Source organism: Aquila chrysaetos, chromosome 7 (assembly GCF_900496995.4).
Source record: "Aquila chrysaetos chrysaetos chromosome 7, bAquChr1.4, whole genome shotgun sequence".
NCBI lineage: Eukaryota > Metazoa > Chordata > Aves > Accipitriformes > Accipitridae > Aquila > Aquila chrysaetos.
The window spans coordinates 34,070,894-34,086,872 of NC_044010.1; the positions used below are offsets into that span (position 1 = coordinate 34,070,894).

The 15,979-nt window shown below is 44.8% G+C and overlaps 1 protein-coding gene across 1 annotated transcript in view; it reads left to right on the forward strand.

The window, feature by feature from the left end:
- The first annotated feature begins 4,201 nt into the window (after positions 1–4,201).
- The window catches only part of PCP4 (Purkinje cell protein 4), a 55,487-nt gene continuing 43,709 nt past the window's right edge, over positions 4,202–15,979 (forward strand). Inside the window, exon 1 of the mRNA XM_030020571.2 lies at positions 4,202–4,321. Within this exon, the coding sequence (XP_029876431.1) occupies positions 4,313–4,321 (9 nt within the window). The 5' untranslated portion in view covers positions 4,202–4,312. The remainder of the gene's footprint in view (positions 4,322–15,979) is intronic.

Below are 15,979 nucleotides of genomic sequence, written 5' to 3' on the forward strand. Positions count from 1 at the left end.
ATTGTGAGCCCTTTGGTTAGAAATACCGCTTTAATAATTTGTGTTAGCATTGTGCCTTGTACCTATAAGCTCACAGATCAATAGCACTCCTGTCAGAATACAAATACTAATGCAATGCACCCACAATTACTTTTCACTGGAAAATGTTGTCACATAATACATAGCTTCTTCAGGGGCTAAACTTCATCATATTTACTTTGGGTCCTTACACTGTATTGACACTCCTGAAGCTACTCATGCAATGCACTTTTACTGTGTTTATTGCCCACTTGGTCCACTCACAACAAGAGCTGGGACAATTAATGTCAATTTTTAAAAAAGTCAGATGCTGGTGGAAGTCCTGGGAATAATAGTATAATGAAAGAGGACCAAAGATGATATTTTAAATGAGGTCTTCCCCCTTTTTTATTATCACTAGTAACTTGGAGAAGCCTCAAAAAAAAAAAGGGGGGGGATACCTTGTCAGGTTTCAAATTCATAAAAAGTAGAGTCCCTGCAGTACTGAGATCCCCAATTGTGAATGGCAGGATTCATACTTAACTTATACCTATAAATCATACAACCATGCAATCCATGCATTTTCTGAGATGATTCTTCTCCAACCACCTCATGCTGTGAACTCTTTTTTAAAGAAATGATGCATATCTGCAAACATGGCATTGGCTCAGGTTAAAGAAGATCAAATGTTAGCTGGATAATGTCACAAACTGCAAATATGCCGCTGTGTTTAACAGGGCAAAAGAAAGTCCTCCTCCTGCTGCTGGATCAATGCTGCATGGGTTCACATAATGCTGCCACCTCTCTATTTCCCTGCAAGACTGGGATCCCAGATATCCTCACTCAAAATCAAGACTGTGAAAGTCCCAGTGGCTGGCTTAGTCTAGTAATCACATCAGTGACTGAGAAGAACTGCACGGGCTCTTACCTTGTCAGGAGCCAGCAAGTTTCTCCAGAAAAAGAATAAATCATGATTTAGCATTTTATTCCTGCCCAGAAGTCAGGGCACCAATTTTCTGAGCTGATACAATAACATGTTTATCAGTCCAAATAAACGGATATGAATGCATTTACAAAGGTAGGGAGGTCAGATCTTGCCAACCTGGGAGCCCAAGTGAAATAAAAGGCAGCGCTCTTCCTTCTTCTTCAGAGACAGTTCACCTCCTTCTGTGGCTGAGGTCTCCAGTGTCCGTTTTCAACTCGTGCCCTCAGCTTCCTCTGCCTTCCTAGCACCCTGAAGGAAGCAGGAGCCAAACCATGCATCTTCCACCCTCCTGTTATCAGCCGCCACACCGGCCTGTCCCCCTCCACATTTCTGCCCTTCTACCTCACACCCCACATCCACAGCCCTGTGCAGGCCCTGGTAAAAAGTCTCTCTACATCTTTCTTATAAGCCCCTTTCATATATTGAAAGGCCACAATAAGGTCTGCCCAGGGCCTTCTCTTCTCTAGGCTGAAAAGACCCAACTCTCCCAGCCTGTCTTTACAGGCGAGGTGTTCCAGTCCTCCGATCATTTTCATGGCCTTCCTCCAACAGGCCCATGTCTGTCTTGTACTGAGGACCCCAGAGCTGGATGCAGTACTCCAGGTGGGGTCTCACCAGAGCGGAGCAGGGGTGCAGAGTCACCTCCCTCAACCTGCTGGTCATGCTGCTTTTGATGCAGCCCAGGGTACGGTTGGCTTTCTGGGCTGCGAGCACATATTGCCGGCTCATGTCCAGCTTTTCATCCACCAGTACCCCCGAGTCCTTCTCTGTAGGGCTGCTCTCAAGCCCTTCATCCCCCAGCCTGTATTGATACTGGGGATTGCCCTGACACAGGTGCAGGACCTTGCACTTGGCCTTGTTGGACTTCATGAAGTTCACATGGGCCCACTCCTCAAGCCTGTCAAGGTCCCTCTGGATGGCATCCCTTCCCTCCAGCATGTCGACTGCACCACACAGCTTGGTGTCATCTGTAAATTTGTTGAAGCTGCACTCAATCCCCCTGTCTATGTATGTTGTTAATGAAGATATTAAATAGTATTTGTCCCTGTACAGACCCCTGAGAGACACCACTCATTACTGTTGTCCACCTGGACATTGAACCATTGACTGTAACTCTTTAGATGTGGCCATCCAGCCAATTCTTTATCTAACAGTCCATCAATCACACTAATGTTTCTCTAATTTAGCAGCAAGAATATTGTGGGGAACCATACCAAATGGCCTTACGTAAGTCCAGGTAGATGACATCTGTAGACCTTATGCTGTCCACTGATTCAGCCACTTCATCGTAGAAGGTCACTAGATTAGTCAGGCATGATTTGCCCTTGGTGAAGCCATGTTGGCTGTCCCTAATCACCTCCTGGTCTTCCCTATGTTTTGAAATGTTTTCCAGGAGGATCTGCTTCATGATCTTACTGGGCACAGAGGTGAGGCTGACTGGTCGGTAGTTCCCAGGGTCCTCCTTTTTACCTTTTTTAAAAATGGGTGTGATGTTTCTCTTTCTCCAGTCACTGGGACTTCCCCTCACTGCCATGACTTTTCAAATATGATGGAGCGTGGCTTGGCAACTACATCAGCCAATTCTCTCAGGACCCTGGGATGCATCTTGTCAGGTCCCACGGACTTGTGTATGTTCAGGTTCTTCAGGGGGTCTCGAACCTGATCTTTACTGTCGATGGGAGGGATTTCATTCCCCTAGTCCCTGCCTTGAGGTTCAGGGGTCTGAGAGATGTGGGAAGAGAGATTACCACTGAAAACTGAGACAAATAATTTGTTGAGTACCCCAGCCTTCTCCGTGTTTGTTGTCACCAGCTCTCCCATTTTATTTACCAGGAGGCTACATTTTCTTTAATCTTCCTTTTCTGGCCAACATATGTGTAGAAGCCCTTCTTATTATTCTTTGCATCCTTTGCCAAATTCAGCTCCAACTGTGCCTTAGCTTCCTGATCCCACCCCTACACATCTGGGCAGCATCCCTATATCTTTCCCAGGATACATGTCCCTGGTTCCACTGCCTGTGGAGCCTCCTCATCCTCAGGCGGAGGAGCCCATCCCGCTCCTGCTGGGGAAGGAGCACATGGCCAGGCAAGGGCCAGGCAGGCATTCAGGCAGGAGGAGACTGGAAGCTGTGGCAGCAGTGACTGGAATGGGAGGGCTCCATGTGCCCCTCCGTCTCTGCCCATCTACTGATGGGTGGTACGGGAAGGTGAAGCTGCAGCTTCTACAGCTCTGCGACTCAAAGGGGAAAGGCATTTTTCCAGAAAGGTCTCACAAAATTTATTTCACTGTCTTTATTAAGACTGGCCCTGAACATAAGATTTTGATGAAGAGAAGAAGTTGCTGCAAGGTAGTCCCTGGAAGTCGAAAGGTTTGGCAAGCTTCTCAGGCTCTCCAAAATAATGCGCTAACTTTTTTATTGATTTGAGAAAAATTTGAGGGAGTTAAATGCATTCCCAGAGCAAATTGAATCTATATTTCTTCACAGATACATGAGTCAGAGCATCTGAACGTGTATTGCCAAATATAGTAATCGTCCTCCATCAAAAGATGATGCTGGAGTATAACTGCACACTTTCCAAAGTTCTGTTTTAATTATTCGTTCAGAAAAACTATCAGAGGGACTTTTCCCCATGTATCTGCGAAAGCAGCTAGGTGAAGAAATGCCGCAGAATTATTTTAACAGACATGGCAGTGGGACTGACGTTACGACTTGCTGAGCTCCTCAGTAACAAAGAACCATGGCGGGTGGCAGAGCGAGCCGCCCAACTTTGACCATTTGATCCGATCCGCACGCACTAACTGGCATTCTCAGCCTACCTCCAGCACGTACGGCTTGAAGGGCCGCTCCCAGCCCCAACTGGGCGGCCGAGCCCATCCCCAGCCCCCCCCCAGCTGCCTCCCTCGGTGACCCTCTCCTTCCTCGGCGGGGACCCCCCCACAGGGGAGCGAGCGCCGCTTGTGCCGGGCGTTCGGGGAAAGCGGCAGTCCCGCCGCTCGCCACCGCTGCCGAGGACGAGAGGCCCTCCTGCCTCAGGGCCTCCGCCGTGCCCGCTGGGCCCGGGAGGCGGCGGCGGGGACGCGCTCCCGGCTGCGCGGGACGGGGGGACCCCCCCCCCCCGCCCCGGCCCTGCGCCGCTCCCGAGCCGCCGCCGCGGCCGCCAGGGGGCGCCGCGCCCTCTCGGATAGGGGAGCGGGGGGCTCGGCGCGGGAGCGGCGCTCATTGGCTGGCGAGGGCCAGGCTGGGCGCGGAGCGCCCCTTCTTAACGGGCGGCGCGGGGCGGCGGGAGCGCTGTGCCGGGCGGGCTGCTGCGAGCCGGGCTGCCGCGAGACATGAGCGAGGTGAGCGGCCGTTGGGCGGGCTCGCGGCGGGGGCAGACCGCCGCAGCCCCTCGGGAAGCCGGCCGGGGAGGCTGGAGTGCGGGGAGCGCTTGGCGTTGAGCGTCACCTTCCCTTTTCGAAGGGCGGCGGGGGAGGGCCGGGTGCTTCCCGGGCGGGGTAAACCGCTGAGGGTCTGCTGGACTTGCCGGCAGAGCTGGTGGACCTGAGCGGTGTCTCTTCGCTGGGTGGGGAGTCTGAAATCCGTAGCTTCTGTTAAGCCCTGTCTTCTGAAAACACATCTCCACAGGTGCGTGTGCTCCTTCGATGCATAAAACAAGGCAGTCTTTTGCCCTTTGAAGGACTATGCACACCAGTGAAGAATTCCTTATTAAAAAAACCCCAACAATTTACGGATGCATTTAATGCTTTCTCCTATGCAGAAAGAAGGATGTGTGAAGTTGTGTGAAAGTTATCTGCTAGAGCTCTTGGGAAGAAACGCCACGTTTAGAGTTGGGTGCTGATGTAAACTTTATAAATAGTGTCTGGGGAAGGATTGCAATTAAGGAAAAAATGTAAATAGTGCCAAACATGTAAGGATCACTTGTGCCCTTGTAAATAAATAAGTGGAAAATTTTCACTGTGGGTTTTTTGCAGTGGAAGAGTTTTCTGGGGCAAACTAGCATTTTTGTTAAAGGTGGTGTCAGGCGTGATGGCTACTTGATAGTGCAGTCAGTCAAATGCTGGGCAGGTTCAGCTGGCAGATCCCTCATTCTCTAGTGCAACTCTTTCTTTGGGAATCTGTAGAGATACCTGTAACTACACCTTACCCAGCACCTATTTTTGGAGGCTATTTCCTGTTATACAAGACCTCCTGCTTCATTAACAAATGGGTATTCTGTTCTTAGCAGCAAGAGTAAAATTTAAGAGCGATGCCAAATAAGTTTTGACTAGTTGCTGTGCAGGTGTTACTCAGCTGTATTTTTAGATGAGGTGTAAACCTGAGACAAAAAGCAGTGTAGTAGCACGGTCTCTGGTGCAGGGATTTATGAGGAGAAGCTTACATCTTGGCTTGCAGGTCAGGCCAAATGGGGAAAGCAGAGGAAATCCTCATTGTGCTTTTCTGCTGCTTGCAGGGATCAGGCAGTCCAGGTGTAATGCACCAGGCTGTCCATGACCTCTTCTCAGCTGCTGCCTGTATTTATATCAACTGGATAAGAGTTCATGCATCATGGGGTTTCTTTTGCAGTCACTGTCCCTTTGCCACCTAGACTATCTGAAGTGTTCTGTGAGATACAACACTATTCTGCTCCTTAAAGATAGCATTTGGGGGAAAAAAATCTAGTAAGGAGTAATGACTGGGTGATACTGCTGTACTTACTGTAACTGTACAAGGCACTCTTGTTATTGCCCTGTGCTGGGTTGTATTTGCTCAGTAATTACCCCTTCATAGTTTGAATTAGATTGCTTGCCTTTTGGATTTTAAGTCCTGATGAACATCAAGATCCTCCCTGATACCAGCATAAGGGCTCTCTATTCATAATACATGTCCTTGTGCCTCACAGAACAGTATTCCTAATAAACCCTCAGAGCTGGAAGATGTCTCTTGCTCTGGCACAGCAATAAGCCCCGTACGTATGACACTTAGCACTGTACTCAGTGTCTTCAGTGCTACTGTCATTTGACTGACATTATTGGAGAGTTTGCTGCTCACAGCTCCAATGGAGAAAAGCTTCCTTGCTGTTATTTGCCTGTTAGCTATTAATCAAAAGATGATTCTTTTTCCACAAGGCAGATGGAAGCAACTGGACCACCCCAAACCATCTCACTGAAAAAGACTGTTAAAAAAAATGAAGCAAAAAAGATTAGCAGAAAGCAAGCTCCTTAGACATCTGTTTGCTGTATTTGGATGGGGGTCTTGGTGGATTTCAGTTGTAATGCTGTAACTGAAAAATAAAAATATTTTCTTTGTTTTAATCTGCTAGAAAATCTGAGGCCAGGGTGATTGAAAAGAGGCTCAACTAGAGCCATCAAAAGATTATCCTAAATAGAATGGTGTTGGGAGGGTGGGAAGGGTTTTTTTGCTTTGCGCTAACAATTGTCAGGATTTGAGTGGAGCTTGAAATGCGGTTTTAGAATCTCCGAAGAGAGCTTTCGTATCCCTCAAGGTATTTCCTGAGATGTTGCATGGGTTCTTATTTTACTGCTTCAAGCAAAATTAACTTATTTCCTGTTTATGGGCAGTGATTACCAGTCTCCTGGTAGAGAAAACTGAACAGGAAGCAGCCGTTCATCTGACTAGAGTACTTTCCTATTTTCTAGCAGCTAACTTTTTTTTGAGTAAGGATAAAGAACTTTTCTACAGAAAAACCCTACACTTCTTCCTTTACAAAATTTGTCTGAAAATGTGTTTAAGATGGTCTGTCTGCTGGGCAGAAGTATGGCCCTGTAACTAGTTAGTGAACTTGAGGTATAAGAGTTCACCTAGTAGCATTGCAAAACATGGTTAGTGCTTCCTGCTGCTTAGTTTTCATGGCAGATGGATCACTTAGGTGTATGGGGAACTTCTCAGGAATGTCCTTATATACCGAAATGCATTTTTAGGTGTTGAAGTAGCTTTGAAAGTATGTCCTCAAATAACTAAGGAGCCTTTTCTTTAGGTCTGCAGGTGTTTTCTGGTATTTTTAATGAGCCTAGAGAGAAAAGCCATGCTGGAAAATATCAGCTACTGACAGTGAGCACCCATGAGATGCAGCCCTTCTTCCATTAAAGATATGTGGTCACATAGGATGAACTGGGGGAAGTAATCTTGGGCAATGGGCTCATAGACCAATGCCAAATCGCTATTCACAGCCAGTAGTTTTACCAGAGAGCCTCTAGGCTCAAACTGGCATAAACTTGATTCACCAGAGGGAATCCTGTCATCAGTCATTTTCATTTAACTATCTGACATGTTGCAGATGATGTCTGGTCATGGCGACAGTGCCTGACATGAAGATTCATAAGAAGCATTTCATCACACAAACATTTTTACGACATTCACTGCCACTCTTGCCTCCTGTGTTGAATGATTCTGGTTGTCATCAGGAATCAGGTGTGGATTTGGGAAGGAGTGCACTTAAACAATAAGGTGTTACAGCCCTGGATGCTGTTCCAGTGGTTCAGGGATGAAGCACATGTGTAAGGAGTTGGACCTTAAAATAGCATTAGCAGAGATTGCCTTGTTGGATGCATTTATTTCCTTTTGATATTAAAGGGTCAGAGTGATATTGCTGGTGTAGGAGAGGAGTTCAGCTTTAACATGTGTTATTTAGGTGTCTGACTTTGGGAGAGCCATTCAGGAAATCTACCTAATCAGTCCACATGCCTGAGGCACCAGTGATTTAAGAGAAGAACTTGCATTGGAAGACCCTTACATGATGTGAGTGAAGTGCTGTACTGATTGCCAGGGTGCTGATGCACACCACCTAAGGCAGGGTTTGAGCCAGTAGCTTTATGTATTTGAGGAGCAGCCTAGCTACCAGACAGTAGCAAGAATATCCTAGCTTTCATTTCGATACAGGCAACAACCAACCAGGCACACAAAATTTGTAAGACAGAAGAGGAGAGCTGTTAGGAGTTTGACTCTGTAGAGTGCTTAGGTCTCTTAGCTGGGGAGGCTAAGAGCTGGGGACTTGATCTCTGCATAAATGTAGGAATTTTTTGGTCAGGCTTTGAATACAAAGAACACTAGGTCTTGTTTCTTCCTTTAAGTACAGCAAGCTCTTTACCTTTGCCTTATGTTGCCTCAGGGCTCTTGAATCCTGCAGCAACTGCTATGTTGTGTCTACGTTCAAAAGGATCATGAAGGGTGCTCGTGTGACCTGTAATAGGGGTGTGTAGGGCATTCATGGAGGATGAGCTGCCATGTGGGGCATGTTCATCCAGACAGCTCTCCTCTGCAGCCTGGAGTACTGAAGCATTGTTTTGGGGCTCAGATCACCTTCAGTGGGAGGTACCCAGGCAGACAACTCGACAAAGACGGAGGCTTCACTGGAAAGGTGACATGGCTGAACACTGGTGTCAAAGACTTTCTTCTGAAATTTGAGCTTCTCCAGCCCTTGGGGAGGGGGGTGTGTGTGTGTCTAAGATGCTAATAACCAAGGCAGTCTCTGCTACAGCTATTTTCAAAACTGGTAATACCATATGGCCTGGTGGTTTGGGTATGCCTCTAAGCTGGCAGAGTAGCAGATGGTGTCTTCTTCCCTCCAGGTTGAGGGAGAACCTGGAACATGTCTCTATCACTCTGGACAAGTGTGGTCACCAGGAGACTGTTAGAGAAGGAGAGGGACATGGCCAAGTGTGAAGCATTAGGCATATGTGGAGGCTTCTGCCTGAAACTGTAGCTGCTTCAGGTAGTTAAATGGGAAAACTGGGGTTCTTTCATGGATTGCTTTCCTGAATTCAGTTGAATCTTTTCCACTGAAATGGTATTTAGTGTCTTAGAACCAGTTGTACTAAGCACTGAAGTGAGGACTGTACGCGAATAATCCTGATAGCACTAAATCAAAGAGCTGCTCTTGGTAGGGAGAAAACATGCCATATTTGTTCAAAGGAGCTACTGTTCTCTTGTGTGATGCTTGCAGTCCAGTGGAGTGTCTGAGCCCACCAGTCATCTTAGGGGGGCCCTTCTGGATGCATTTTTCAGATACTGCCATGACCCCCAACTGTTGACTATTGGCTTCACTGAGGTTGTACCCACAATAGGTCAAAACTGTATAGATTGAAGAAGTGCAGCAAGAATGTGGCAGGGTGGAGGAAGAAATTATGCAGCTGTTATAGGATGGGGGTGGGACAGATAAGGAATGTGAACACCAGTTTTTAATTTTCACTCGCATCTATTTATTAGCTGGGTGGTAAATTGCAGCTTAAAAGAGGAGGAAGAAAGGAGAACAATAAGTTTTAGATCTGTCACTTTGCCTACTCGTTCCATCAGTGTGGTTTCAGTGGGATCAGGCACTTTCTAAAATAGCACTTAAAAGTGAGGCTGGAATTTGATCTTAATTTGGTGAAACTGGCAGATGTACTGTTTAGAAACAAGCACACTGGTTTTCTACACATTGCAAGAATGCCAACAGATTCAAATAACACAGCACTTTTATTAAAGGACAATTAGCTTTAATAGTATGCTTCAGATACCATGTTTCCCTTTAAAAAAGTAACTTAAAGCAAAAAGTCCTGCATTCATAAAACAGGAAAACTCCAACTTTCATACTGCAGTAATTGATAATAGAATATCATTTCAGGTTGCAAAGGCATATTAGTTTCTAGTCCAATATCCCTAAATTCATAATGCATTGGCAAGCTTATAAGGGTCATCTTCAAACAGTTTCTGCATTAACTAGATCATGCTCATCATGAAATGCAGTGTATAGTAGCAGTTAACTTCAACAGTAACAGTGGTGGCTTTTTCATCAAAGGTTGTTGGGTGTTTGTTTATTGATTTGAATAAGATATTTGATTTCCAGGCCACTGTTTGCTATTGTCTGTCTTGCTTTTTTTATTTTTTTTTAGGGATGACTTGGAAAATGTGTCTCAGTGTTTACATGTTTTACCTCTTCTCTTTAACTTTGCTACAGAAGAAATTGTAATAGTGTGGCTAGGCCTAGACACTGGGTATGTAAATCGTGAGATGCCCACTTCTTGGCTGAAGAGGATTAGGAGAAGGTGGCTGCATGCATCAGACAAAAACTATGACTTTCTTCATCCTGTCAGTTGCAACAGACCCTTAAATTCACTAAGTCATGTAATGCTGCTTTCTCTGCAAGGCATAGGATCTTCTAATGGAGATGAATAACGTATGTTCTCCCTCTTTCTAAGAAAAGGTGTTCTGTTTTTTTTCTTCAGTTTGGACATTGGGTTTCTAAAAAAAAAAAAAAAAGACATGGTAGATAAGTAGAAAATAGGAAATTGTAACTAAAAAATCCTTTTTCTTCCTCTCCCTCTAATTTTAATTAAGAAAATCAGTCTTTATTTTTTGTATGGAAAGAGCTGGAAGAGACAGACTATATAGGCTACCTTTCTCTAAATAGGAAAATAAATGGCAATCTTGATGGAATAAACTCGGTGCAAGCAACTGCAGAAGAGTTGCAGTTGTGAAACTTATTATTAATGACAGGATTTGAGCTCACAATTTATCCCCACTCTCCATGTCTGCTCCCTCTGAGACCAGACAAGTAATTTGGGCAAGTGTCACATAGGCCAGGTCTTTGGCTGGTGCTATCTCATCTGATCAATTCATACTAAGTGGATACAGCCTTATTCATGCACTAATATGGAATTTGGAGGAAGAAGCACAAGTTTAATCAGGAGAAATGGAAACTGTCTGCCTACAAGCCTTGAGTATTAGTTACAGCTGAACTGTCTTTCCTCTTAAAGAGAAAAGTATTATTTTATAGACACTGAATGTTCTTCCATTATCACCTTAGTATATAGTGCATGAAACATGACTTTAACCAGTGGTGCAACTGATACAGTGAGTACTTGATAGTAGACAAAATTATGTTAGAGATCTCTTTTGTTAAAGCTGAAAGTGAGAAACAAAAGGGGGAAAAAAAACCCCAAACTGTGAAAGGTGGTGTGCTTCTGTCTGACTTTAGAGACTTCACAAGATTCCTGGACTGAGACAGCAAGCTGTTGAGAAGGGTGGCACCAGGTATGAGTGCTTCAGATTTTCTATGTGTGGAGACACAGAGCTCTAACTGTGGCAAAATGTATGCAAGTGTATATTTAGTGTCTTAACGCAGAGTCTTGGTGTCCAAATGCCTGATGGAAATGTCTGAGCTGTTCTGTCACCAGCCTTATTTGCTGTTCCTTGGCTGGCAGGTTTGGTTCTAGCTGTGCTGTGGAGCCAGCTGCTGCACAGTGCCCTCAGGACTAGAAAGCTGTGGTAGTAGAACGAGAGAAACCTGAACCAAATGTTCCGGTTATAGTGGTGTAAACTCAGAAGGGGCATGCACTGCTCTGTGCTTGAGCGGGGGAAGGTTGTGTTGCATCCCAGCACAACATCAATCTCCTAAAAGTAAAGAAGAAGGGAGAACTGTAGTGAACCTGGCTAGCTGTACGCACTGGTATAGATGTATTTGGAGGTATTTTAGGTGCACCTTTCCTGGGAATGATGGAGCACAGGTCAGAAATGACCAAGCTAGCACTGACTAGGGCTATCCCAGGAAACAGGACAACTCTGTGTTATGCTAAAGCTTGTTAAGCTTGACAAGAGTTAGCAGGTTCTTCTGGAGTGAATCAGTGAGACAGCTGCAACAGTCCTGTCAAGTCAGCATCTCCAGCAGGAGCTATTAGAGCACATGAGAAGCAGTTTTTCACAGAAAGTGCCTTGGTTTTGTAGGGGGTGGAGGAGAACTTCCAAGGAAATTAGGGATCTGCACAGCTTCAAAATAACTGGGCAGAGTGCTGGAAAGCAGACAGTACCCACTGCTAATGCCTGGGGATGATTTGCATCTCTGTCCTCTGACCTACAAAATAAGGCTTGCTACCCAGCAGGTATCACTGGTCCAGGCACCTGGCTGTCAATCTGCCTTGGTGATGCTTTGTTCTCTATGAATCTAACACTAGAGGGATTACCAGGCATTGAAATAGTAGTTGGCAGTGTTCTGACTACAGGAGAAGATACATTTCAAGGAAAAGGCTATCAAGATCATAACTCCTACACTGGTGCGAGTGTATAACTAAGCAAATGAGGCAAAAATGAATAGGTCTGAGGACGTCTTTGACTTCTGAGGATTTTGGTGATATTGGACCTTTTCCTAATGACACTCAGTATATGAAGGAAGGCCAGTGATTTGTGTGGATGTTTTTATAGATATCATAGCACTTTCCCACAAAAAGTTTGGCTTCAGTGAATTGGTGTTTCTGATCCAGACTTATTCAACTGATTCATCCCTGATGGGTGCCACTAACCATATGTTCCTGTACCTTTGCATCTCTACTAAGAAGCCAAATGTATTTCAGCAAAGCCCTCAATAGGCAGTAGGGTGAGCTTGGGTTGATCAGATAAGGAGTACCCTCTTCCACTAGGGGAAGAGGCTTTGGATGTCCAAGGTGGACTTCCCTTTAAAAGGGACCAAACAAGGTGAGTGCAGACTTCATTAGACAGATGCAACATAAGCTGGTGAAGGACAGAAGCCTACCTGAGATGAACCAGAGTGTAATGCCTAGCTAAACATGAAAACACACTTGAAAATGATAAAATCCAGGTTTGGATGGGGCAGTAGGAGAGGTACAGAGACAGAAAAAATAATTCTCATAAAAATCACAAGCATGTCTTTCATTTGAGTTCTAGGGCTTTTCATTTTCTAGCGGGAATGTTTCAAGTAATGGGATTCTTGCTATCTCTCTCCCTTTCTCTTGTAGAAAATATGCTTCTCTTTCAATTCCCTAGGCTTAAATTATTTTTGTTTTAAAATACTGAATACTCTGGATGTTGACCCTTTTAAGCACCTAATTTTAACACTAACTGAAATACTCTGAAGAATGCCTTTTCTTTGAACTTAAGAGATAGTATGTGGTATTCAAGAAGGAAATATGAAATGACATTGAAATCTGGTTCCTTGAATTCCAAACATGTCTCCCTTTACCTCACATTTTACTAATACAAGATAAACTGCTACAAATTAGAAGCATTAACTTGATAGGAAGGAGGAGGAAAAGCATACTCGGCAAGAGGAGATGGCTAGGCAGGTAGCTTTCTGCAGATGGTGTGGTGGAAAAATAAGACATGTGGCTTCATAGCTGCTTCATACATACTACTACTCCACTCAGATCTGACAGATACACACTCGCCACCAGAGAAGAGAGCACACACATTGTTGGCTTGGCACACTTTAAAATGCGTGTGCTGTCACGCATGTGCCACTGCACTTTAAGCAGGGCAGCCAAATACCTAAGGCAGGCCAGCTTCATGCCAATTTTGATTTGCCAGTCAGACTTGGCTAGCTATCACTTCTTTCCTTCAGCATATTTTGAGAGCTACTGGACAGCACTGACATCCAAGCCAAGCTGTATGAACCTCTTAAGCTAGATGACAGGAGGTCCTCTCTTTGTTTCACAGGGCTTTTGAGTGCTGCTTTGTATTCTTTGCCTTGGACTAAAAGCTTGGTGTGTTTCCATCTTGGAACTGGATTTATGGGATGGATCTGCAGATGCAGAAAGCATTTGCATTGGTAGCAAAGGATCTAGCATTAGTGTTGTAAAATGCAAAAAAACCAAGTTGCAAATTATGTGAATTCTAGCAATATTTCCTGTGGTCATGCCATGTAAGCCTTTAATAGATGTTTTTGACTGCAGTGTGTCAGGTAGCACACAGCTGGATCTAAGTGAATGCTACCTGCTTTCTGCATGAAATGTGTAAGGAACCTATTTTCTGTCTAGTTACAGAATGGGTATGTTAGAATATTAACAAAATGCATGACTCTTCTGGAGCAGCACATTAGGGTCCTTTTTTTAATGGCATTGTATGATGGTTTGCCATGTTCATGTGTCAATGAGGTGAAAATGTTTAGCTGGGTAACGCTTTTCTTTCACTTCATATGCAAGGCACAAAGTGCAGAATGGAGCCTGATACATAATAAGAGACTGAAGACAGAAGGAATGACTGATGACTACTTGGAGTGGAGAAACCTGCAAGTTTTCATTGAACTTGAATTGCAAAACACAGTTCTGTGGAGGGAGAGTGTTTGAAACAATGTGGGGGAGCTTTTGCTGAATCTGCCTGACCATGTTTCCCCTGGACTCATTCCATGGCTGGGGCACCACAGGAACTGTAGAGCATTTACTCTTGGGTAACCTGGTGGGTCTATCCTGGGGCCAGGGACCCCGGGAACTACCTACAGCTGCTCAGTGAAAATTGCGTTCTTACCTTCTCTGCTGCTATTGACAATGAAGCTGATAGCAGCATCAATTTTACTGAGCAGCTGCAGGGTCCTGGGAGCTTCTGATTTGTGGAAATCCCTATTTTTTGGCCAGCTCTTGGACAGAGCTAGTGACCTGGCTTTTTTTTCTGCTTGCTGTATGTGAGTGTATTTGATTGTTGTCCCTGATTCCTGGCAATCAAGGTGACCTTGTGCATCACCCTGTCCATTTTCCTTTTTAGTATGGCAAGGTTGTTTCTAATAGCTTGGCTGCGGTTTAGACTCATAGTGCCAAGACAGCTTTGAACTGCATCACACTTCAAATAAAGCATCTTCCCCAAAGTCTCAGTGGGTCATTTCTGATATAATTTGAACAATGCAGGACAAATACTCTGTCAAGTGAGGCCCCATTTCAAGGCAGCTTCAGCAACCAGTTCAGGGTTCCCCTCGCATCAATCTCCTTGTGGCACAGAGCCAGAGATAACAGGTTTGCGTCATCCCTCTGTGCAGCCCCTGGGCAGGGTGCCTTGCCAAGGCTGCAGCATGCTCTCAGTCCAGTGATTCCCCTGCTACTGGAATAGCCCCAAAGAAGTTACTGTCATAACTGCAGATGGCTGGGGGGCTGCTTGGAATTGCTCTCTGTGACTAGACTGGCTGCCTGGGGATTTGAAGAGTAGAGTAAGTGACACAAACATCCTTGCTGCTTTGTCTTGTTCTTGTCTTGAAAATCAGAAGGCTTTGCCCTGGGGTGAAGGCAGAAAGTTCCTTTGCATGGCAACTTGAAACTGCCATAATTAATACTTTTTAAAAACCTGGCTGGCCAGTTACTAGTGCAGTCTAACAGACTGTAATAACATCTTTTTACCTCTGAAATATGTAGGGAAATAGGAAGAAAGTGAGAACAATTTTTGTAATTGTACAACTGGAAATAAACCCAAAAATGCCAACAGAAAAAATGCCAGAAATTTTGCAGTCTGGGAAGAAGCAGCCTGTTTTAATAATGATAGCAAATATGATAAGATATGAAGCAATTTGTCAGTGCAGACTTTTGCCATTAATAAGCCAAGCTGTCCCTTGAAGACAGCCTTTAACTCAATTACAGCTGGGTTTGTAGCTCAGCAAATTAAATTACCCTAAACTTCAGAAGGGTTTGGAAGAATAAAATACAATTTTTGTTACAAAAACACCATCCATAATCAGTTATATTATGCCTAGGCAAGGATCCTGACCCCTTAATTGGCTTAGGGCACTGTTCCTATCTGGGGATGCTAATATTAAAGGATACCCAAGATACCATGTGAATCCAAATGCTTTTCCCAGATCCCCAGGGTTCTGTTTTGCTCCTAATCAGATGCCACAGTCAGTTGCCATTAACTGTCTGTATTTGCCTGCACAGGTACCTGCCAAGGCTTGTAATTTAGGCTGCATGAGTGCACCTGTGTTGCTCCATGTTTTGCTCCCTTGCAGAGTAAAGATTGCTAGGGGGTGATGCAACATCACAGGGAGATACAGCGTGCTATGTTTTGTGGTATGAAGTGCTGACTTGCTCCAATTTTCAGTTCCCAGAACAAAATTGCAGTGCTTCCTCCTCATGATACTCTGTTGCCTGTTCCATTGCTCTGGTATGACTGTTTGTGGATCAGAGACATCAGCCACTTTACTGAAATGACCAACATAAACAATTAAACTATGTATTTTTTTTAGCTGGATCCCTTCAATGATTGTTTTCAACACAGCTTTGCTGAAGGGTTATTTTTAACTTGAATAATTTTAGTGC